The sequence below is a fragment of the Acanthaster planci genome, linkage group LG17 (genome assembly GCF_054643075.1).
Source record: "Acanthaster planci isolate LZ-2023a linkage group LG17, COTS_SCS, whole genome shotgun sequence".
Classification (NCBI taxonomy): Eukaryota; Metazoa; Echinodermata; class Asteroidea; order Valvatida; family Acanthasteridae; genus Acanthaster; species Acanthaster planci.
The window spans coordinates 6,904,527-6,928,567 of NC_141793.1; the positions used below are offsets into that span (position 1 = coordinate 6,904,527).

General features: G+C 41.5%; 2 protein-coding genes across 5 annotated transcripts; one reads left to right on the forward strand and one right to left on the reverse strand.

The window, feature by feature from the left end:
* Nucleotides 1-4,516: 4,516 nt before the first annotated feature.
* Nucleotides 4,517-12,737, forward strand: LOC110989616 (mitochondrial protein C2orf69 homolog). Of its 3 annotated transcripts, none has more exons than XM_022254137.2 (3): nt 4,517-4,737; nt 5,829-6,097; nt 11,760-12,737. In XM_022254137.2, the coding sequence occupies exons 2-3, from the start codon at nt 5,924-5,926 to the stop codon at nt 12,459-12,461; spliced, it is 876 nt and encodes a 291-aa protein (XP_022109829.1). In that variant the 5' UTR covers nt 4,517-4,737; nt 5,829-5,923; the 3' UTR covers nt 12,462-12,737. The 3 variants fall into 3 exon arrangements, with proteins under 3 accessions (XP_022109829.1, XP_022109828.1, XP_022109830.1); XM_022254136.2 differs by lacking the exon at nt 4,517-4,737 and adding an exon at nt 4,791-4,950; XM_022254138.2 differs by lacking the exon at nt 4,517-4,737 and adding an exon at nt 4,959-5,115.
* A 774-nt stretch (nt 12,738-13,511) lies between these two features.
* Nucleotides 13,512-23,495, reverse strand: LOC147796313 (uncharacterized). 2 transcript variants are annotated; one of them, XR_015428175.1, is made up of 3 exons: nt 23,342-23,495; nt 16,106-23,075; nt 13,512-15,860 (listed from the first exon to the last, which is right to left on the reverse strand). XR_015428175.1 is itself a non-coding variant. In XM_087148088.1 (2 exons), the coding sequence occupies exon 2, from the start codon at nt 21,813-21,815 to the stop codon at nt 20,466-20,468; it is 1,350 nt and encodes a 449-aa protein (XP_087004214.1). In that variant the 5' UTR covers nt 21,816-23,075; nt 23,342-23,495; the 3' UTR covers nt 13,512-20,465. The 2 variants fall into 2 exon arrangements, 1 of the variants encoding a protein (XP_087004214.1); XM_087148088.1 differs by having other exon boundaries at nt 13,512-23,075.
* Nucleotides 23,496-24,041: the final 546 nt, after the last annotated feature.

A 24,041-nucleotide genomic window follows, 5' to 3' on the forward strand; every position in this document is an offset into this window, starting at 1 on the left:
GGCATGTGTGAACCAGCCAAGTTCAGTTACTTGGTCCAGCTTGGGGCTCATTGCCCTTATGATCCATTTTGGAAAGTTTAATTGGTTTCAGCACATCATAGTGTATATACATGTAGTTGTCAATTTATTAATTCATGACCTGTATTGAGTAGCATGCATTTGTTGGATTAATTGCAATACAAGTGTGTGGACATAATTTTCCCATTACCCTTTTGTGTTGGCTCACTCTTACTGATGAAAAGTACCCCAGGTTGACTTAGTGTGCTCTTGGTCATTCAGTGTATGGTTTTCCTTGAGCATTGCTAAGAGTGGTTCAATTCCACTGGTACTTCATGAAGTTGTGAGACACACATTCAGGAACCTTTGTTATTCTGCAGCGTCACTTTTGACTTACATGTACTTCACAGAAATGTTCAACCAAGGATTGCCTATTTAGAAATTCCAAGTGAGGGCACCACCACTTTGCTATTACCTGGCAAAAAAACCCCAAAATATAATATTACATCTTCACCTGGAAAGTTTGGGACAATTTTAACCCTTTTATACCAGGTATACATACATTACAAGGCCTAGAATTTAACAGAATAGGCATGATATTATTGTTCTCATAACTATTGTTACTCCACAGCTTTTAAGAAGAGTTGCCAGATCCATTATTTGGGTGAAGGACATTTCAGGTATTTTTTGTGTCCTGTTCATAAATATGCATGAACATTTCTTCAGTTTAGCGTGCAATATTTCTTTGTTTTATGTTATAATCAGAAATATTTTCCAGTCAACAAAGCTGCAAGTAAACAACAGATTAGTCCATGAAATGTTAGCTTTGCTTATTATACCACGTAGCAGATTTCCACTACAATATGCACAATAATTTGTAATCACCAGGAACAAGTCCATGGTAGTGAAATGGAAGAGGGGGAGTCAAAATCATTAACAAGTTTCAAATCATCAACATTGGGAGATTTTAAACAAAGATCTAATCTTTTCGTTTGAGTAGTTCTGATTGAAAATCCACATTTGCCATCTTGGCTTATACTCCACACAAGCCCTGTCATTAAAAAAAATGTTGACACTGTATAAGCATATGTACTATTCACACTGTCTATGTGAATACATGTCCAAATGGGCTTGAACGATCATGTGTGCATTTAATGAGTTTTAAAATTCAGTGTTTACAGGTCACAATTATTGTGGTCTTATGTCCCGGGTACATTGTAAAATACTCTCTCCATAAATATTCACATGTACATACTGGTTTATGGAAATAGCCCCACAGGAAGTTGGAGGTGGTCATGCCAGCTATTTGAAAATCCTGTGTGCTTGTAAGTTGTATTGCAATTATTGTGGCCTTTTGTACATGGTATATAACAAATTATACTGTCTGTGTTCCACAAATATATATGTATACACTAGTTTATGTAAAAGGCCTCACAGCTAGTTGGAGGTCACGGTGGTCATGTACATTTGTTTTCATTTTAAAACATATTGTAAATGTTGCAATAGTAGCCTCTTCTCTGACACTTCATGAGGTTCACCTTTTGTAGATATTTATGTATACATACTGTTTGCCAGTCAACTACACACACTTAAAAGAAAGTGTTCCACCATGTGTTTATCTTCACTCTAGCCTAATATTATTTCTTGACTTCCCCACTGAAATGCAAGTCAAAGCTGTAAAAAGAATGCCCTTGGTTTACCTTCAGCAATTTATGGACAACTTTTGGTCAAAACAAGTGCTTTTTAAAATTTCATGCATGTCACTTGAGTGCCACCATGAAATGTCTCCAGTGTATACGTGGTGTCAAGGGATTGGGATGCCTTACACACATAGTGTTTATGAAACTCTTTGTCACATTTATTTTTACATTTAAGAGAAGGAATTGAGAAGAATTCCACACGGACGTGGCGGACGCCGCCTGATATTCCGTGTGTAAATCCTAGGCTTTCTTTTCTAAGTAAATGACTTGGTTTTTCACTCCAAAATTAATCTTTTCTGGACACGTTTATGCTTATTTGTCACTGTATGTCCGTAGCTGGAACTTTTCACAGGAATTTTACAATAAATTATGTCAGTCGGACAATGATTGCGCGCGCACACTGTACCGGCTTGCGCAACATGGCCATCGCCAGTATCATGCCGGGCCTGTTCGGCCATGGCCTAAGTCTCCGTTGTCTCGGCAAGCTACTTACTACACATCGTTACAATTCATTTGTGATTCTTGTATGACTCGCTGAGAATGATGGTATGAATTGAATAAAGGCTGGTTGAAAAAATACAACTATCTGAGCCAGAATGTGGGGAATTTAATACTGCATGTCATCATAACTTCGTACGTTACAACTCGCCAAAATGGGATTATCCTGGCGGCCGAGTGGTGGCGTCATTTTGTTTGTGCATGCGCCATCATATCGATAGAGATCAGTGGTGCAGTGCCCCAATTCAAGGAAAATTCTCCTTCATGCAGAGGCGCACAAAAAGTCACCCCCCCCCACAGATTCTTTCGAAAAGAGGGGTCTGTTTGGGCCAAGAAATGGTTGGATTGTGCTAGTATGGCCCATGATCATTCAGGGGCACCTATCTCGGGGAAAAGACGACAAAAATGTGATTGAAAATTTGTCGAAAGAGCCTCTGGAAGGTGAGGGATGTCATTTGAAAAATGGCCGCTGAGAAGAATTGGGAACATTGACTTTTGGGGCGGTGAGTTTGTTTTTGGCGGATAATTAAAAATTCATTGGTTAACCTACTAACGATTGAAAAATTGAAGGACCAAACAACACATTGTTTTTTGTTTGAGAGGCCTCAGGGACTTCAGTTGCCTGCCATGGGGCTCCAAACTTGGTTGATTTTACACTATTTTCAAAGGAGCTTGAATTGGTTCAGTGCACCCCCATGGTTAACCATGGGGGTGGTTTACTACATGACACAGCGACTACACTCCCGATCGCTAACCGATGTCAAACACAGTCGGGATTTGTTTGGTCTGGGAACCAGACAGCGTTAGAGAGAGTGATCCGAATGCTGTTTTATTAGCGACTATGTATCTCGTAATTAAGCCAGTGTACGTACGGGGGTGCAGTGTCCCAATTCAAGGAAAATTCTCCGCCAGGCCGAGGCGCAGAAAAAGTACCCCCCAGAGATTGTTTCGAAAAGAGGGGTCTGTTTGGGCCAGGAAATGGTGGAATTGTGTCAGTATGGCCCAGAATCATCTCTGTAGATTCAGGGGCACCCATCTGGGGGCAAAGCAGACAAAAATGGGATTGAAAATTAGTCAGAAGAGCCCCAGGAAGGTGAGGGATGTCATTTGAAAAATGGCCGCTGGGAGGGCTTGGCAACATTCACTTTTTGGGGGGTGAGTTTGTTTTGGGCGGATAATTAAAAAATTCATTGGTTAACCTACTAAAAATTGAAAATCAAATGAAATCTGAAGGACCAAACAGCACATTGATTTTTGTTTGAGAGGCCTCAGGGACTTCAGTTGCCTGCCATGGGGCTCCAAACTTGGTTGATTTTACACTATTTTCAATGGAGCTTGAATTAGTTCAGTGCACCCACGGACGTGTACACATGCGTGAATGCAAGGAGTGTGTCGAAAACAACAGCCGTCGGGTATTTGCATGGGAGTGTGTCATCATCGTGCTGGATGGGGATTGGACGAGCGAATGGCGTGCGCTCCGCGCGCCACGCTATGTTTGGCAACGAGTTCACACTCGATCCCAAGCAGAATATGTATTTTGGTTCACCATTCATCAACGTTCATTGGCAACGTCATGCTCTGGGATGTACGTAACAACGCTGTTTGGTTCCCAGATCCCGACTGTGTTTGGCATCGGTCAGCAACACAGATCGAAGGGTCCAGTCCACTAATTCAAGCCCCATTGAAAACAGTGTAAACTCAGCACTAGGGCCCAATAGCATGCACGCCAACATCCCTGAGATTTCTGAAACACAAATGAAATTCTTGTCTGGTCACTTATCTTTCAATTTCTTTTCAATTTTTTGTGGGTTAACCAATTACATTTTTAATTATTCCCACAAAACAAAATCACCCCTCAAAAAGTGATTTTTCCGAAGTCTGATTGCAGCCATTTTTCAAGTGGCAACCCTCAACTTTCTCGGGCACTTAGGACCATTTTTCAACCGTAGTTTTCAGCCCTTCTGCCCTCATATGAAAGCTCAAAGACCGAGGGAGTTGATTCTGGCAACGATTTACACAATCTTACCATTTTGGGGGCCAAACAATCTCCTTTTTCAAAAGATACTGTGGGTGGCACTTTTAATGCTAATGAGCTGGTCAGAAATTATCACTTGATAGTGGTCTGCACCCCGAAGGCGCAAGATGGATAACTCTACCCAAAACGTGTAATTACCATGAGCGTCATTTGAGCAAGCGATACGCCTGCGCAGTTTACGATAATGCTTCGGCGCAGGCTCACCACGTGCACGTGCCTGCCGCGGCGCCTGCATTGCGCAGGCGTATCGCTTGCTCAAATGGCGCCTTTGAGACCACAACGTTTTACGTACATGTATATTCACGGTGAAATTCACCATCTTGCGCCGCTACGCGGCGCTATACGATCTTTGGTCAGCAATCGGGAGTTAGTCGCTGTACTAAACCATGGAGCACTACCTCCATGCATGGAGGAAGGAAACCACGAGTAAATAAATGGCTGAAATCGAAACCAAAATTTCAAAGATTTTTATGAACTGGAAATCGCCCAAAGTAATACATTGATGGGGTGAGTGATCCATGCACCCAAAGAGGGTTTCATAGTTGGTTAGAGGGCGTTCTTGCTGAGTCCGTACTTTTTTAATCGACCGCTGTGGGGCCTAGGGCCGTTTTCCAATACCCCACTTCGTGTCCGTCTAGCCATGGATGGTCTAGCTCGGGCTTCGTCCCCGAAACCAATCCCGATTGTGGGCCTGAAGCGTTGAAGTCAAATTGGATTATTGTAAGGTTTTGTTTGCTCTCTTGCATCTTATTTGATGTTTTGTGGCACTATTAGTCTAATTAGTGCGCTTGGAGCTTCAACGTCGGGTAGTAAAAAACCAGTTGAAGCCTGAGACGGAGCTAGCCCCACTATGTTGTTCCAATCCCCACTGTTCTGGGGAAGAAGGTATTGTCTAAAACCCTGGTATGAGAATGTATTTGAAAATAACAACAGCAAGAGAGATGGCATCTCTGTCAAATGAAATAAACAACGCTTTAAAGGGTGCAGGCATGTGGCCTACATGTACATGTACTCGCAAGGGTTTGTGACTGTAAAAGGTCAGAGTTTGAATCCTCTAGCTGCTTATAATAACATTTGACCTTGGGCAAGTAAAGTGTATAGGAATATTAATTAATTGGTACCTATGAGGGTAGATGGTTGTTGTGTCTGATTTGCTGTTTGTGTCTGAAATCCAGCTTTCAGCTAACTACCCTCTAGGAAGCTCAGATGATTTTAGGAATATTCATTGGCCCTGTGAGGAGGAATAATAATGGTTAGAGCCTTGTATCCTCTGCTTCGAAATTTGGTGCCATATAATACTGTTATTTTATTATTATTACTACTACTACCACATGTGGTTGCATACAAAACTTTTGCATCACAGTCAAACTACAGTAAAGTGTAAACATATTTTTATTTATGATTTTAAACCAAAAAATCATAAATAAAAATGTGTTTACACTTTACTTACTTGGCCTTAGGTCTATACATGTGTAAACTACATTTACATGTACCTGTGCCCACTTCCTGTCTAAGAATAGGTCGAAGAGAGGCTTATAGGAAGGCTTATATTTAGGTGTGACTAAATGAAAATATTTTACATTTGGATTTTTTTCCAGGCGGCAACCAAGCATACATGTACCTTGGAAAAAGTGTGGATTGAAGTTCTTGTGGTACCTCAAGAAGCTGAACATACGGCAGACTGTTGGAAAGAATGGCTCACAGAGAATTCATGAAAGGCCTGACATTTATGACGCTTAAAAATGTTACTGGTGTTGGCAGTCGTGAAAATGATATTTTGTTTTCAACAGTTGTCAATGGCAGCAATTGCAAGCATCAGCGTGAAACTGCCCAAGGACATGTAGTATTCTTTCCTGGTGATACACAGGTAAAAACAAACTGAACAAGGAACAGTGAGATCATTCTACTACATGGTTGAAAAATCATTGAAAAATACAGATCATTCTAGCTTGTGGGTTCATTACAATTTAATTTTTCAACAAAGACGCCACTTTTCCGACTGTATAGCAGACTTAATATTTGATCAGTATTCAAGAAGTTAAGTAGTAGTTATAAACATGCCAGTTGAAGTTCCTTAGATTTGGGCTGTACAGAGGTATGTAGTTCCTTAGATTTGGGCTGTACAGAGGTATGTAGTTCCTTAGATTTGGGCTGTATAGAGGTATGTAGTTCCTTAGATTTGAGCTCTATAGAGGTATGTAGTTCCTTATATTTTAGTTGTATAAAGGTATGGAGTTCTTTAGATTTTGGCTGTATAGAGGTAAGCCTTTGAGGTTGTGTCATGTTACTCATGAAGGCAACATCATAATGCTATGCACTAATTTCTACCTATAGACCTTCTAAATTTAATTTCATTGAATGTGTACCTCTGTAGATATTCATCCTTGCCAAATACACCTCAAAAGAGGGTCATTGACAACTCATGCTCAGGTCATGCATGCTGCTGATGTAAAACACATTTTTCTCTCCCAAGACTTCATATCTCTGAATTTTTTGGAGGGTGGGGAGAGGCGTTTATTACTTCCATTAGTACATGTTGAAGAAGTAAAAGACACAAGTTCTGAAATTAAAATGACATAATCATGAAATCAGTTTAGATTATCCATGAGGTGAAAGAGTGATGACTGGACTATTTTAAATCTGATTTTGTTTTCCATCGTTTTTGTTGTTTGCTATTGTGAAAACTGATGATTAAAAATTTAAAATAACAGCTTTTATACAAGCCAATTTGAAGCACTTTTTATCCACCATCCTTGAGAATATCATAAAAGAAACCAATTTGTTTGTAAGTTTTGAACAATTTCACATGGGGCATGCCTTTTCAAAACAACAAGACTTAGTATTGTCATGTTTTTTCTCACTACCGTAGCAATGGTAGATTTGTCCCGCCAAAACTTGTGAATTTGATCCTGTACCTACAGGACTTTTCACCTGCTTTTTTGTCGGTGATAGCGAGGATTGTCAATTTGAGTCTTCAGGACAGCAATGTTCCAGCAGCATTGAAGATCACCTATGTTCGCCCACTGCTGAAGAAGCCAAGTCTCAATCTAGAATTGTTACAGAGCTACTGGCCTATGTCAAACCTACCGTACCTCTCAACGTTTCTTGAGCGGGTAGTGTTCTCAAGATTACCATGTACTGATTATTTAAAATTGAATGGTCTCTATGACAAGTGGCAATCAGCGTATCGTGTCCATGTGAGTGTTGAGACCCTGTTACCCAATTTGTCTTCACATATCTTGTCAGAGATGGATGTTGGTAGACTCACAGCAGTTGTTCTTTTGGACTTGTCTGCCTTATTTGATATGGTCAACTACATGTACAATATACTCCTAAACACCTTGTCATCCTTTAGTATTTGCGCCTGGGCTCTTGATTGGTTCAAATCATGCATGAGTGATAGTCATCAGCAGGTCTCTGTCAATGGTGCCAAATCTGATCTTGTTAAACTCAAACACCTGGGGATCTGTAGGTGGGCCATTGTTGTTTAGCATTTATCTTAGTGGTCCTAAGCAAGTCTTGCAGTCCCATGATGCCAACTACCACTGCTGTGCTGATGACGTGCAGCTCTCTATGTCATTTGCACTAAATCAAGATGATGCCTTACATACTCTCCATAGACTTGAATCCTGCATTACTGATGTTTGTGTGAGGTTGAGTTCCAATTCACTTTAACTTAACAGTGAGAAATCAGAACTAATTCTGTTTGGTTCAAAGTCACAGCTTGCAAAAATCAATATCAACAGCTTAACATAAACACTTCTTCCGTGTGTCAGAGACCTGCAGAAATCTTCAGGTCATCTTTGACTCATTTTTGTCAATGTCCCTCCATGTTTCCAATATTTGTAAGTCTGTTAGAGTTCAGCTCTGTAATCTGGGTGTCATTCAGAATTACCTTACCCACTCAGCCACCAAGAAGCTTGTCCATGCCTTGATTTCGCCTTGTTTGGACTTTTGCAACTCGTTTGGACTACCCTGCAATCAACTTCAGAGACTCCAGAATTCTGCTGCTGGCATTGTGACACGAGCTCCTTCCCGAGCTCACATTACTCCCACTCTGCTTTCTTTGCACTGGCTTTCTGTGGCTGAATGGATTAAGCACAAGCTGTTACTGCTGGTTTACCACTGTACTGCTTCTCAATCATGTCAATACAACATTGATTTATCTCCATACATTCCACTAAGGCACCTAAGATCATCTGATACTTTCCTGCTTGGCATCCCACATACTCATAACTCATGCGGGAATCCCTCTTTCGCTTATGCCGGCCGGCACTTTTCTCTGGAACAAACTTCCTATTCATATTCGCAATTTATCACTCTTAGAATTTAAAGCAGCCTTTAAAACATTCTTGTTTCCTGGTTAATCTCTTCTGACCTGTGGTAAATGTTTTTTCATGTTAATGTATCGATATTTGTTTGGACCTTTTCAGTAATGTTTTGACCTTTTCAGAAATGTATTTGATGCATATTTTATTTTGTAAAGGTGTTTTGCGCCTTGAGCATCATTTGTGATGGATTGGGTGCGTTATAAATTCTCAGTAGTATTATTATTAATTTAAATGTGCCAGTTTGACTTAAGGCCAATCTATTATGTCCATGATGTTTTTATTTAATTAGTTTTCCTAATGTAAGTTAAAGAAATTTTTATGAGACTTCAAGTGCAAAGCTAGTTTACTTGGGTAAACCCCCCTTGTCGAAAAACTTAACTAAAACTATGTTTAATTATGCAAATGAGCGTCATTGACACTACAATTTTTACATCATGGACATTACAAAATGTGTGTTATGGACATTACACCTTTTACTAAGAGCATTAAAAATACCTCTTAAAGCAACAGACTGGTCCATTTATGCCAATATCCCAATGTACAGTATGGTATAGTTTACTAGGACCTCCTGTGGATGAACAAACTAAATCGGCCAATGACTGAAACAGCTTTAAAAATAAAGCTGAAGCTGAATAATAGTGGTGGGGTTGGCCGATTTAGATCACTCTGATTAAAATCAGTGATCTACATCACAATTTAGATCTAATGACTTATTTTGAAATTACTGATATAAATCATTTTAAATTTGGGGGGAAAAGTAGCAATTTTTAAGTTTTTTAAAAGATTGTAATTTTTCCAGGTTTTGCACAAATTAACTTATCCCCTCCTGTGAGCCCTTCAGTTCCCTATGAGAAGTATGAATGCACACATTACACACGATCAGGGTTGGCAGGATGTTTTGTTCAGTTCAAGTGACTTAATTTGATTTTGAATTAGCTGTTTGGATTCAGTGCATGAGTCACGTGTAAAGGATATGTCATGATCTAATTCTGCTACTACATCTACAAGTTCCCTTGTGTTTATTGGGATTAGAAATGGTGGTCATTATGCAGTGAAACCAAAACAAGTAACTTAAATGTTAACATTTAGCACTTTTTCTTAAAACTTACCATTTGTTAACACTTAGAACCTCCTGTAAAACTGATTCCTTACCCTTGGTAACTGTACCTCTGAAGCAAACATCTTCTTTGCAGGAGCACTACATGTAGGTGCTATGTGACATGCACCTAGGCTCACACAATATATAACATGTTTTGTAATTTTAATCAAATAACTTGATTAAATTTCTAAATTTCAATCCAAATTTGTTTTATTTTGTAACATTGGGAATAAATGAAATAAAATGAAATTTGCTTGCTTTGGAATAGGAGATATTGTAGACTTTAGTCCAATTGTTATAAACATTGAAAAATCTGATATAAAGTTAAAATTTTTTTTTTCATTCTTTTTTTTCAAATCCAAAAAAAGGTTTACCTTGCGTAGTGGCAACTTACAAATAAACAGCCAAACCAGTTTGCCCACACGTTGTCAAAAGCAGTCATTCATGCGTGTAGTCTGTACACATTCTACACAGTTTGTAAAAGCAGGGTTCTACACAGTCATTTTGTAAAAGCCACTTCTCATAGACTTATGTGAGGACAAACTGATTTTGACTTTTTTGTATGGCTCACAGCTGCTCGGTTTCAAATTTCATCCAATCCCAGGCATATTTTGGGTAAAATTTCACTTCCAAGTTGCACTGAGTTTGGCAATTCAAAAAAGATGTGCCCACCATTTGGAAATTCATCATGACGGCACAAAAATATCGGTGTTAAAAAGTTTGATTTATCTTGTCTTTTTGCAGGTTTTGAACCAAAAAAAAAATTATACATTTACTATAAGTGCACTTGCTTTTGTATTTTTTATTACTTGACTTGTGTATGTGTTTCGGACATTGATTTTTGTTATCAGAAAACAAAACATAGCGGAGTATTTCACATAGAATGAGCAAGGGAGGCTGTAGTATAGTTTTCAGGCACATGTACACTGTGTAGGTTATCTCTTTATCCTGTGCATACATATAAATATGCCAACAGTCAGTTCAGTCATTTACCCTTGTGCATGTACATGTATATGTTAAATGTTAATGGACAAATTTCCATGCAATTTAAACATTTCACGTAACTGATTAATGGTCACATGCTTCATTAACTATGTTGGTTCAGTCAGTCAGATATAGTAGCCAAAAGATTGATCTTTAGTGGTGTTGATCAGGCTTTTGCTATTGCAGTCCCAAAGAGTAGCAACAGCCACTTACTGCATTGTGGCTGTTTTAGTTATAGCAGTTGTTTTAAAAAGTTAATGAGATTCAGGATCCTGAATAGCATTGTCGAGATCTGTTATGTACATGGATATGTAAATTAATAACTTACTTACAATGTAAAGTGCATAGTAAATCATGTGCCCATTTTTCAAATAATTTATTTGGTAAAAAGGAGTAAATCTATTAAGACAGTACCTAAACTGTGATGTTGATTAATCAAAGCATCCTTAAATTATAGGATATGTTAAAATTTTGACCTACATGTATGTTTGATTCTTAAAGGGACGTGTAATATAAATATTCTAAAATTCTCTACGTTACATTTTTGTGTTTCAGTTAACATCAGTTTATTTTTTGGTTTTTTATTTTTATCTGTATTGTGGAAATTTCTTGGTTTTAATAATGCTGCTTTGTATTTGTATATTCATGAGCCAAGCTTTTATGTACAGTAATTCAAGGTACAGAACATTGATTTCTGCATCAACAATGACTGGATTATTTACACTTCACTATTGAAAATTTCGATTTCATTTGCAAGTTAATGTGTAAGTATATGGAAATGAAGTTCAAAATTTGAACATTAAAACATGCAAACTGAACAGTTTGCATACCTTTTAGAAAAACGTGGTCAATTCTTCATGCTTAAAAAAATGCACTTTACAGTTCACTGAAACTCTGAATTGATGACAGTTTTTATATATGTACGTTGAGAAAGTGTTGATAAGTGATTGTAAGAATGGTTCATTGCATTGTTCCTTGATATTCATAAAGTGTGTTGCCTTTTACCACCTTCATTTTTGAATATTAATTACAGCTGACAACCAGTAAGTCCTAAAACTCTATGCTTTGCAAATGTTGACTAATTGTGCCATATGCATTTTCATTTCTCATTGCAGAATTTCCACGAAGTAATGATGAACCACTTAACAAACAAAAAATGGGCATCATGGAGCTACGAAAACACATCTGCCCTCCTACACCAGCGATTTTTTAATTCATATGTATGGTTAATCAAACCCAGCCGCATCCATGAGAACACATTCAGCTGCTATGACAATTTTCTCCAAAGCACTACGTTTGGTGCACCAGCGAGTTTTGAGAACTTTGAGAGCTTATTGCATCTTCGTCACATTCTTCTCTCTGCCATCAGCTTAGTAAACACACGGCAAGGAAATGCAATGAGCGTGCAACCCCTTTCTAAAGATACTCCTCTTTCCATCATAGGATTTAGTAAAGGTTGTGTTGTTCTCAATCAGTTCTTATATGAACTTGAGTCAGCGAAAAAAAATCCTGAGTTATCTGACTTCTTGAAACTGACCAGTGCCTTCTATTGGCTGGATGCTGGGCACAGCTTGACTTCCAGAATCTGGATAACAGATGAGAAATTACTGCAACAGCTAACAGATTCATCAATAAGAGTAAGAGTTCATGTTTCGCCACGGCAGGTGAGGGATCCAGGAAGACCGTACATAGGAGAGGAAGAAAGAGTGTTTGTGGAGGTGCTAAAGCGTCAAGGTGCAGATATTCAAGAAACCCTTCATTTCACTGATCAAGAACGCTCTATGGAGCAGCACTTTCGCATTCTAGAGCAGTTTTAGCTTTGTTGTTTAGTACACTTTCATTTAATAGCCTGTGCAGTGATGATGCACCATCTAAAGCGAAAATTTCTACGTTCTTAAACATTGACTACATTTAGCATGTAGTTTTTGGAAATGGAGATCTATGGGTTACCGTTTTTTTAGTAAGCTTTTCCATTTCCTGGCATTAGCTGCATGCTTTGTTTTGTTTTCAGTGTTGGTTTCTCTGTGGTGTTGTTTTATTTGTTGAATAATGCTGAATAAATAATAATAATGACTTTTTATTGATAAAAATCATCATTTTCTCCACAAATGTTGCTTCCTCATTCATAGTCTCAAAAGTGATCTTTCTTTAGCCTGAATACAACAATGCCAGTTGCATTTGGTCATGCCAACAAAGGCAATCACTCAAGAAATTAAAGGTCCTTACTAAGAATCAAAATTTCAAAGACATTTCAAATGTAACAGGTACTGTAATGGAAGGCATTTGCTGAAATGATTGATAATGAGAATACAGGTTATTAAGAAAATTGATATATCATGTGTAAGAGAAACTGGTTGCAGGACATGTAGCTGTAGTTTTGACATTTCTCAGTATGCTGCACGTAAAAACATTTTCTTTCAGCACAGGGTTTAGAGGTGCACAGACCGACCAGGTTGGCATCCTCAGTTAATGACCCCAGTGGATTAAACGAAGACATTCTGGGTTTGGTAGTGGAGGCAATATCCATATCAGTGTTGGAGCAAAAGCTTTTATCATCATGGCCAAGGCTAAGGCCTTCAAGCGCCAACACCAAGGCCCTACAGAATAAATTACTAATATAAAATGTCTCATTATAACGAATCAACTTAATTATCGCTGGATTGGCAGCCATTTCAAGTCAATGTATTTATGTATTTTATTTATTTACCCAGGGTATGTCCATAAAGTTACAAACTGGTTTCCATTGGGGCCCTGTATTCATTACAAATTGCACTGGCTTCTGTTTAGTGTAGCTTAGATGCGGTAACTTAAGTTTCACCAGTGTCAACCACAGAACAAAAGGAGAATCACAACTAAAGGTCAGCACATTCAATCCTACGATGATCCTTCATTCCACGGTGAAATGTAAGAGGAAAGTACAAACCAAACTAAATTCCTTATATGGCTCAAATGTTTGGGAAGGGCTGAAGTACAGACTCCAACTATTAATGGAAAAGTCAATTCTGTAAACATGATCACTTAATGTAAGTAAATAAAGCTTTTTTTCCACGCACATCCTTAAATAAAGGGATCGATCCACAGTAAAGGCAGGTGGAGTTCAATGCGCAGAAAATGAATGCATAGATTGCTCATTCCTCTCCAAGTAGCACTACTTTGTTTTAAATCTACAAATAAATCTTTAAAAAGTTACTGATTACAACAAAGAATAAAATTGAACTTCGGGATGCCCACTACGGGTTGCAATGTTCATGTAACCATCTTCCTGTCTTACGATCACAACTGAGCTAAAAGTCGAATCATATCTTATCTTTGTCTCATGGTAAAATACTTGGAGGTCATGTAAGAAATATATCAAGCAGTAACAAAATAGAGCATGACTTTCATGCCTGTGGTTCTAGGGTGGATGACAATGAGTGTACAGTCTACAGACTTGATGCTATTGGCCGGAATAAGAGATTAACTGCAAAATTTGTCAGAAATCTGGCGAGAAAATTCATAAAAAATGGCTGCCTTCACGTGCTTCAGGTTGCACAACACCAAATACCCGCCCACAAAAAACAGTGCAAAATTGGATAGCATGCACTGCCTGTTGACTCTTGTGAAGAGGTTGGCCTGCATTTTTTTCACTGGAAATTCAAGATTATGGCCAGAAGATCACCGTATGCTTCAATTTCATTGGGGTTAGCCTACCCCCCGGAACTGTGGGAGACGACGTCTGCTCCGCTCCCACGAACCGAAAAGAAAACGAGATGAACGTGGTTGTCAACAACCATTGAGCTGTTTCGGAACTTTCTGTTTGGTGATGACATCATCACGACGTCATAACTTTAGGAAAGTTTTTTCATGAGGGTCTTTATTGAGTGTAACTTGATGTTGATCAAACCTCTGATAATTGCCCAAATGGTGGCTTGAAAATGTGTACAAAATCAATGGGCTGATATAAATATTGAAAAATCACTAGTAAATCACATGATGATATCATCATGAGGTCATTTCTTGGAAGAATTCTTGCACAAGGGTCTTTGTTCAATGTCACCTTCATAGTGACCAAATATCGTGAAGGTTTCAAAATAGTGGCTTGAAAATGTGTACAAGTAAATAGACTGAAAACACCAATGCGAAAAAGCTGCTCCTTTACGATGTCATGTGATTTGCGTTTAAACTGAAAGAAAACTCTGGAATATGTAATCAAATGAAGACGAAAAAATATGATTATTTTTTCGTTCTCATAGTAATGTACAGCCGAAGATCAGGACTACCCTCAATAAGATCGATAATTGCGAATTAAAACAAACGTGTACAAAATCTATTGGGGCAACTGCAGCTTTAATATCATGTCACGTGACCCCTGATGATGTTATTTTAACAATTTTTTTTAGGGAGCCTCTCTTCTTGAGGGACTTCAAGTGTACATTGAAGGAAATAATTCAGATTGACCAAAGTTCCGAGGACAGGCCGACGAAAAACGTGTACAAAACCTATGTGGGAAGGTTAAATATCCAAAAATTAATTTGAAAATAGGTGATGACGTCATCTTTACATCATAAATTTAGCAAAATTCTTCCATCAGGGTCTTTATTGCCTGCAACTTTGAATTTGATCAAACCTCTCAAACTAACCCAAATGCTGGCTTGAAAACGTGTACAAAGTCAATGGGCTAAATTATATATTGAAAAATCAATATCAAATCACATGATGGCGTCATCATGACGTCATTTACTTACAATAATTCTTGTATCAGGGTCTTTGTTGGCTGTCACTTTAATAACGGTCAAACATCGCAAAGGTTTCGAAATTGTGCCTTGAAAGTGTGCACAAAGTCAACGAGCTGAAATAAATATATTAGGGTGTCTGTTGGCTTAGACAGCGATCAAACGTTACGAAGGTTTGAAAATAGTGGCTTGAAAACGTGTACAAAGTCAAGGGGAAAAATTAAATATTCAAATTCAAAAAGAAATTGCGTGATGACGTCATCATCACAAATTTCTTCTAGGACCATCCTTGGATGATTGTCCAAAGACCTGCTAAATTTTAAGTCAATCGAAAATTGCAAAAGGGTAGAAGTCCTGCTCAGAACGAAAACCCATGTTATTGAATGGGATTTGTAGACTATTTTCCAAGTTTAGTTGGCAATCTGGTTTGTTGCATTTAAGAAGAAATTCAAGAAAAAACCCTCCCGGTATGTAGTTGCTGTCCCTCCCTTGAATATATGTGAGCTTCAAGTAAGAGAAAACAAAGATAATTAACAGCACGTTTAATAAAGATCTTTTTATCATTACACTCTCCTAATGACTTCAATCTAAATAGAATGAAAAGGCACGCCGGGAGATGAGTTGGTATTCCAGCAATGATTTGTGCGTAATAACCCATAGTAAATTTTAGATAAATAACCCATATAAACGGCTCCATTATTTGCTTGAAAATGGCCTTGACTGAATAAAGATTTCAAATGATAACTTACCCAACTGAATACTTCTGAACCCCCTAGGATGTATGATGATTGCTGATTTGAAACCCTGTTCTGAATTCTGTTAACTTGTATACACCGAGGCGCTGGCGCTAAGCGTGGCCTTTTTATGAAGCGCGCCCTCACGAGACGGCCGTGAAAACTCGGCACTGCTGCAACATGGCCGCCCCCAAATTTCACCAAGAAATTTGCTAACTGTTAAGGCAATGGCAAAAACGTAACACTTCAGTTGAAACGATAAAAAGTTGAAGAACGCAGTTGCGATGAGAACACAGTTTTTTTTTATTCTTACTCAAGCAAGCAGTTCCTCGTGCCACAAAGTCTAAAGGGAATGAGAGTTTGGGTTAGTAACAGATTGGCCAAACCAGGAGTATCACCCTCATCATACTTTGCCAGTCGCACCAGCCGGGCCACTGGGCGTTTGTACTCTCGGTCGTTGACTCGAACACTGACTACCCTCACTCTCTGGTCATCACCAGGAAACACTTGTGTAATCGTCCCCACTGGCCACTGAGACCTTGGGAGCTGGGGATCTGCTATCATCACAACATCTCCCTCCGACAGGTTTTCCTCTCCCCTTTGCCATTTCTGGCGGGTTTGCAGGTTAGGAAGATAGGACCTAACAATGTGACGCCAAAACTGATCGGCTAGTACTTGACTGTGCCGCCAATTCCTGCGACCCTTCAGCTCTCTCTCGTCATAGACCACCATCGGAAGTGCTAGATCCCATCGCCCCATAAGGAGCATGTTTGGAGTTACTGGATCCACGTCAGCAATCTCAGAGGAGGCGTATCCCAGAGGTTTTGAATTGAGGATACCCTCAACCTCCACTAGCACTGTGCAAAGAACTGCGTCAGTTACGGTCCTATCTCCAAGTACTGCCTTTAAAGCTCCTTTGGCTGATCTGACTTCCCGCTCCCAAGTACACCCAAAATGGGGCGCATTGGGGGGTTAAATTTGAATTTGACCTTGTACTTGGCAAGTCGCTGCACAATATCCAGCTCCATTGCCTTTAAAGTCTGCTCGATTTCTGTATTGGCCCCCTTGAAATTTGTTCCACAGTCACTAAGAAGTTCAAAGGGAACTCCTCTGCGAGAGGCGAAGCGCCTGTAGGCCATCAAGAAGTGATCGGCATCCAGACTTTCTAGAATATCGAGGTGCACTGCTCGGGTGGTCATGCATTTGAAGAGTAGCCCCCATCGGTTTTCCTGTCGCCGCCCAATTTTAACTGTCAGGGGCCCAAAACAGTCTACTCCTGTAGAGTAGAAGGGTGGCTTTTCCAGCCGCAGCTTGCATTCTGGAAGATCTTCCATGCGGGGCACCCTGGGCGTCCCTCGCCAGCGACGGCATTCTGGGCAAGCATGCAAGATTCCCTTTACCATACTGCGCCCCCGCAAGATCCAAAACCGGCGCCGCAAATGGGCGAACACTTGATCAGTACCAGCCTGATGACTAAAATAGGCATCAGCATCCTTTATCAGGAGTTTTGTGACAGGATGGTGTGGGTCAAGAACAACTGGATGGGGCTCAACCAAAGCAGTGTCTGTTGAGGAAGCCTTCCTTGAGCTACCTCCAACTCTAATCAGCTTGTTAACTGGGTCAAGCTCCGGTGCCAACTCAAGAAGACGACTATTTCAAGACAGCTCCCTATTGGACAAAAGAGCACCGACTTCCTCCTTAAAGGTCTCGCTCTGTGCCTTTCGAAGCAACAAAATCTCCACCTCCTGGGTTTGTTCTGGAGTTAGAATACCATCCAGCAACTGATCATCTGGGTACAGCTGCCTTCCAACTGCACTGACCAATTCTGTCCAACTTGAAAAGGCTGTAAAGTCAACATCAACCTCTGAGGTAGGCACTGTGAGACCACAGAAGACACTCTTGATTTCATTTTGTTCAACGATAGAGTTGACACGAGTTTGTGCCAAGATACATGCACTGTCCTTCTGCCACTCCTCTTGAGGGTCATGAAGCCACCCTGGGCCATCAGTCCATCTGGAGCCTTTCCCTAATTTGGAAACTGGTAAGCCGCGGGTGACATCGTCAGCAGGGTTATCCTCACTTCGAACATAGCGCCACTCCATACCCTCAGACAATGTTTGTATCTCGGCTACACGAGTTCCAACGAAAACCTTGAACCTGCATGACTCTGACTGAACCCAACTGAGTACAGTGGTGGAGTCGCTCCACATCGACGAGTATACTCAACATCAACTGTAAGAGCCTCTAGGACGACTTGCGCGAGTTGGGCACCAAGGAGAGCTGCCATTAGCTCAAGATGTGGCATAGATAGCAGACGCTTTGGTGCTACCCGGCATTTGGCTAACACAAAGCTTGTGTGGATCTCCCCAACGCTGTCAGCGGTACGTAAGTAGGCAACTGCCCCATACAACTTCTCTGAAGCATCACAAAAGACATGTACGGACCTCTTCGCCTTGGCTGTCTCGACAGACGGTGGTGTTTAACACCGTGACAACCGTATCTGTGGGATATACTCCAACTCCGTGCACCACTCTTCCCATCTCTGAGTTAAACCAGGATCAGTTACCCCTGGTCCCAATCCAGCTTTTCTAACCACAAATCACGAACAAGCAACTTGGCTCTAGCTGTGAAGGGTGCAATGTCCCCCAACGGTTCAAATTGACTTGCAAGGGCCCTGAGGGCTATGCGCTTAGTCAGCACATTGTGTTCTGGAACCTTGGCTGGGTGATACAGCTCATCACTCTTCCAGTTCCAGCATAGCCCAAGAGCTGGCTCTGGATCGCCCCCCTGTGGGTCCAGTGACAACGATTGTACCTGACGAGTTGAACAAGCCTCATTGGGAAGACTCTCAAGTACTGTGGGGTGACTACTCGCATACTTCACCATCTGGAATCCTACTTCTTGTAAACATTTGCGTGTGCTCTGGACAAGTTGGATAGCCTCTTCTTCAGTGTCTCGACTTGCCAGCTGGTTGTCTACGTAGGTCTCTTTCTCTATTGCAGACTGGACTCGTGGATACTGGTCTACCCGGTCCACAGCAGCTTTCTGAAGGGCAAATGTTGCACAGCACGGACTACATGCAGCCCCGAATGGAAGCACCAACCACTCTATGACAACCCATTTGTCATCATGCTCATCTTTTCAAAGGAACCAAAACATTGGTCGCTCTTCCGGTCGGAGTCTAACTTGATGAAACATAGCGGTTATATCTCCTGAAACTGCCACTCGACCCTGACGAAATCGTAAGAGAACATCCAACAGAGATGGACCCAAGGTGGGGCCGGCAACCAGTTCATGATTGAGGCTCTGGCCTCAAAACTCAAATGAGCAATTGAAAACGAGACGGTTTTTCCCACTACTTTGTACAACATGACATGGAATATACCAACCTCGTAGTTGGTCTGCCGACAAGTCATCCACCAGTCCAAGAACCCTGACCTGTTTCTGGTCTTGGAGTTTCCGGATGTACGTGCAACAATAATCTGCCAACTCTGAGTTTCCCTCAATCTTCCTCTGGTTTGAGGGGCCAATGCCAATACTGCTTGTGGGAGACTGGAAGGTTTCTTGTGGTTAGGCTTCCACAAGAGTGGAGTTTCAAGCCGCTTCACCCCATCAACTTCAACTTCCCTGGTGTTCTCTTCCAGCATGTTGATGGCAAGCTTGTCAATCCTCGAGCGGGTTACCTGCTTTTCATTTACCTGTGGTAATTTATCAACTGTCATAAATTGCTCCATCAATTGGTGCAGCTGCTGGTCTGGTTGCTGTGTAGCACATGATGTGAACAGAATGCCTCGGCCCTCCAAAGTTTTACCAGGGATTTGGAGACTTTGGTGACCAAGGACAGTCCAGCCAAACAAGGTGTTTACTGCCACGGGGGAACTACACTTTGGACCACAGCGGACTTCAGACGAAAGCGTGAGTTCGACATGGTCCGCACCGATGAGCACAGACGGTTGAACCCTGTGGGCCGAAAACAATGCTAGCCCTCGTAAGTGAGGCCACTTGTTTTGTAGATCCTCTGCAGACACACTGTAATCAACTAGCTGAACATCTGGGGCACTGAAAGCACACTGTATGCTGTACCTTTCACTGTCTCCACGAGCAGAGACTTTGAAGTCAACACATTTTCCCTTCCAGCTGGTGTCACCCATCACAGTGCTTATACAAAGTTGTTCTTCATGGCCAGGAATATTCAACTTGTCAACAAAAGACTGCAGGACCATTGTCCTCTCCGCACATTCATCCAACACGCCAAAGGTGTCAATGCGACCTGAAGGCCCATGCACTGTAAGTGGCACAACTTTAATCAAAACATCACGCTTGTAGTCCACTCTAGGGCTAGGCCCCACCCCTGAACACATCACTGCTTCCTTAGCTATGGGTTCAGAAAGTTCGTGGAGGCTGGTGCGGTGGTCACCTTCGCATTCTTTACACGTTTTAGGATACACACATTCCTTTTCATGTTTCTTTGCACATTTTTTACTAGTTGGTTTGTCTTCAACCACTGCACCTTCTGTTCTCTTGTCAGGCCCTGAAATTTTTGACAAGTTTTGAGGTAGTGGCCCGATTCTCTGACTTTGCAATACAAACAGCTAATCCTCTCTGGAGTCATTGCAGATGCATTGCTTTCACTCGGGGCCTTGGTCTCAGTAGCAATCTTCTTTCTGACTGCTGATGCAGTCGCTGCTGACTGAGGACTGGCTTTGGCCATGTAAGATCTGGATGGATACGGTTGGTTGGATGGAGAGTTCTTTTGCCCCTGACTCCGCCATTGTGAAGACTCCCTGGAGGACTTTGACTTGCTTGCCTTTTCTAGGAGGATCAAACTAGCTGGGCCAGTCTTCTTCTTTAACCATCGATTAAGATCATGTACTGTGTATCTCATACCATGGCCTTGATTCCACATTTTGGACAGGAATTCTGAGTGAAGCCTCTCAGGCAATTTTTTGACAAGCTCAGTGGCATAGCGGTGGTGCTTAAGCTCATCACCAAAGTCCAATTTTTCAGCTGTTTCTACTGCTGTGGCCAGCTCATCTGAGAAGTCACGGAGTCCAGACCAATCATTGTACGCAAGGACAGGACGGGCCTCTAGCTGATTGAGTAGGCCTTGGACTATTCGTGCTGGATCCCCATATGCCTTATGCAACTGCTTCATTGTCGCCGCATATGCTCCATCTCCCAAGATGAGATTACGGTCGGCAATGGCTAGAGGACGACCTCCGAGATGACTTCGTAGGTAGGTGAATTTAGTGGCATCTGGCAGTTGATGCATGGGGCCTTTCATGATGCTGTCCCATAGAGATCTAAAGGTTACATACTGCCTAACATCATGCTCACTGTCGAACTTAGGGATGTCCAACTTGGGGAGGCTATCCCTAATTCCAAAGCCATAGCCAAACGGGCCTGCGAAAGTCGTCACAGGGCCTTTACTGGCATTGGCAGCAGGAGTTGGGGATTTGTCCTTAGCCTTGGAAGATCCCTTAGAACAGTGTGAATGTTTGCTACCTTTATCACTCTCTGATGGGTCGTCACCATTGGAGGAACTTGATTCGCCCTGTTCTTCACCACTGGAAGTGCCTGTGTCCTCTCTTGAGGTCGATGGCTCTGGAACCTTGCCATTCTTGGTTGACTGCTGTCTGGGGGCACCATGCTGGGTTGGGGATTGACTGCCCACTCTTTCCATGGCGGATGCACCACTGGTTGGTGAGAACTTGGAAAATGGCATGTCACTGAACAAACGAACTGTGGGCAAAGACTGAACTAACACGGTGTTAGGAAGAAATACGGAGGCATTTGGGTTAAAGACTTGTGGCAAGGAACTGGCCACTTGTACGCCTGCTGCCTAGTGTGAAACATACGAGTCTGCCATAACACACGAAACCGGCGCATTTATTATCCCAGGAGGATGAGTGCTTGCCGCCCCGTGTGAAATGTATGCGCCTGACATGACATGTGAAATGTGCGCGCTTGCTGGCCCAGGAAGGTAGGTGCTTGCCGCCCCGTGCGAAACGTATGTGCTTGACATGGCATGTGAAGTGTGTTGACTTGCTGCCTCACGAGGGTTAACACTTGTCATGGGGATGGCCATGCTGTGCTGCATTAACGGTACAGGCTCGGGCATGTGCGCGTTAAGATTGACAGAGGTATTCATACCAATATCAGCCAACATGGATACAGAGGGCTCAGAAGTACTTACCCCTTCATTTACCCAAGCAAAGGTTCTATCTTTAACTGACTCCACCTGCCCTGGTGAGTGACCACCCACTTTTGTTTGGTCTTTTTCTTCCTGATAAATTACATCAATTTCATGTCTCAGTCTCTCAGTTTCTAGTTCTATCTCTGCCCGCCTCAAATCTGAGTTGATTTGAATTTCCATCTGCTTGGCTTGGAACTGGACTTTCGCTCTTTCCTCTTCCGCCTTCCTCCTGAGCTCCTCCAGTTTCCTGCGTGATTCCTGTTCAGCAAGACGTCTTGTGATCTTTGACTTGGATGATCTTGCTGAGGAGCTGCATGAGGTCCCGCTGTACATGGAGGGAGGTCGTCCTGTATAGGGCACATCAGCATCTGCAGGTTGCCTGGGCAGAGAAACACTTGGTTGATGAGGAAAACTTGAAGGCTGTATGATATGGTGGTCATGGGCTTCGGGAACATGTCGCGGATAACGCCCTTGGGTTTCTGGAACATGTGGCGGATAATGCTCTTGGGCTTCTGGTACATGTGGATTATGTCCCTGGGGATCCGGAACATGTGGCGGATAACGCCCCCGACGAACATGTAGGGTTTCTTCAGCTTGGGTTTCAGTAGTGACAGACATGTTGAACTTGACAGTTCTTAGTTAGCTGGATGTCATCCGGCTCGAAGGACCAATTTTCTGTAGACTATTTTCCAAGTTTAGTTGGCAATCTGGTTTATTGCATTTAAGAAGAAATTCAAGAAAAAACCCTCCCGGTATGTAGTTGCTGTCCCTCCCTTGAATATATGTGAGCTTCAAGTAAAGAGAAAACAAAGATAATTAACAGCACGTTTAATAAAGATCTTTTTATCATTACACTCTCCTAATGACTTCAATCTAAATAGAATGAAAAGGCACGCCGGGAGATGAGTTGGTTCTTTTCCTACCTCCATGGTATTCCAGCAATGATTTGTGCGTAATAACCCATAGTAAATTTTAGATAAATAACCCATATAAACGGCTCCATTATTTGCTTGAAAATTGCCTTGACTGAATAAAGATTTCAAATGATAACTTACCCAACTGAATACTTCTGAACCCCCTAGGATGTATGATGATTGCTGATTTGAAACCCGGTTCTGAATTCTGTTAACTTGTATACACCGAGGCGCTAGCGCTAAGCGTGGCCTTTTTATGAAGCGCGCCCTCACGAGACGGCAGTGAAAACTCGGCACTGCTGCAACAGGATTTGATGTGAAAGAAGAAATTAAAAAAAAAATTTAAAAAACGAAAAGCAAAAGCAATTGCTGTTTCGACCGGTGCCCGAAACAGCTAATGAGCTTTTTTCGCCCTTGACTCTACGTGACGTCTAACACAGCACGAACAGGGATTCTTTTCTAGTATTTTACCCATGGAAATGCTCCTCCATTTCCCCCTGAGGTGTCTATGTATGGTAGCTTACATCTCTTTGTTCTGAATACTAAGGAAAAAATGGGCTTGGGGGAGCGGAGTGGCCGTCATATCCCACTGTTCTGGGGGTACGGGTTTGCAGCAACTTTTTTGTTTAATTCGCCTTGCAAGGAAGAATAGCGGTAAACAATGCGCTCATTTCTGAACGTAGCGCCCACCTCTATCCAAAATAGGCCCGCAATTGGGGGCTTTTTGTGAAAGAAATACCCCCGAAATGGAAACTGTCAGTCCAAAATTTGGGATTTATAGAAATATTTCTATGATCCCGCCTTATTATGGTCTGTCTTATTGTAAAAATCCTGTGGGATC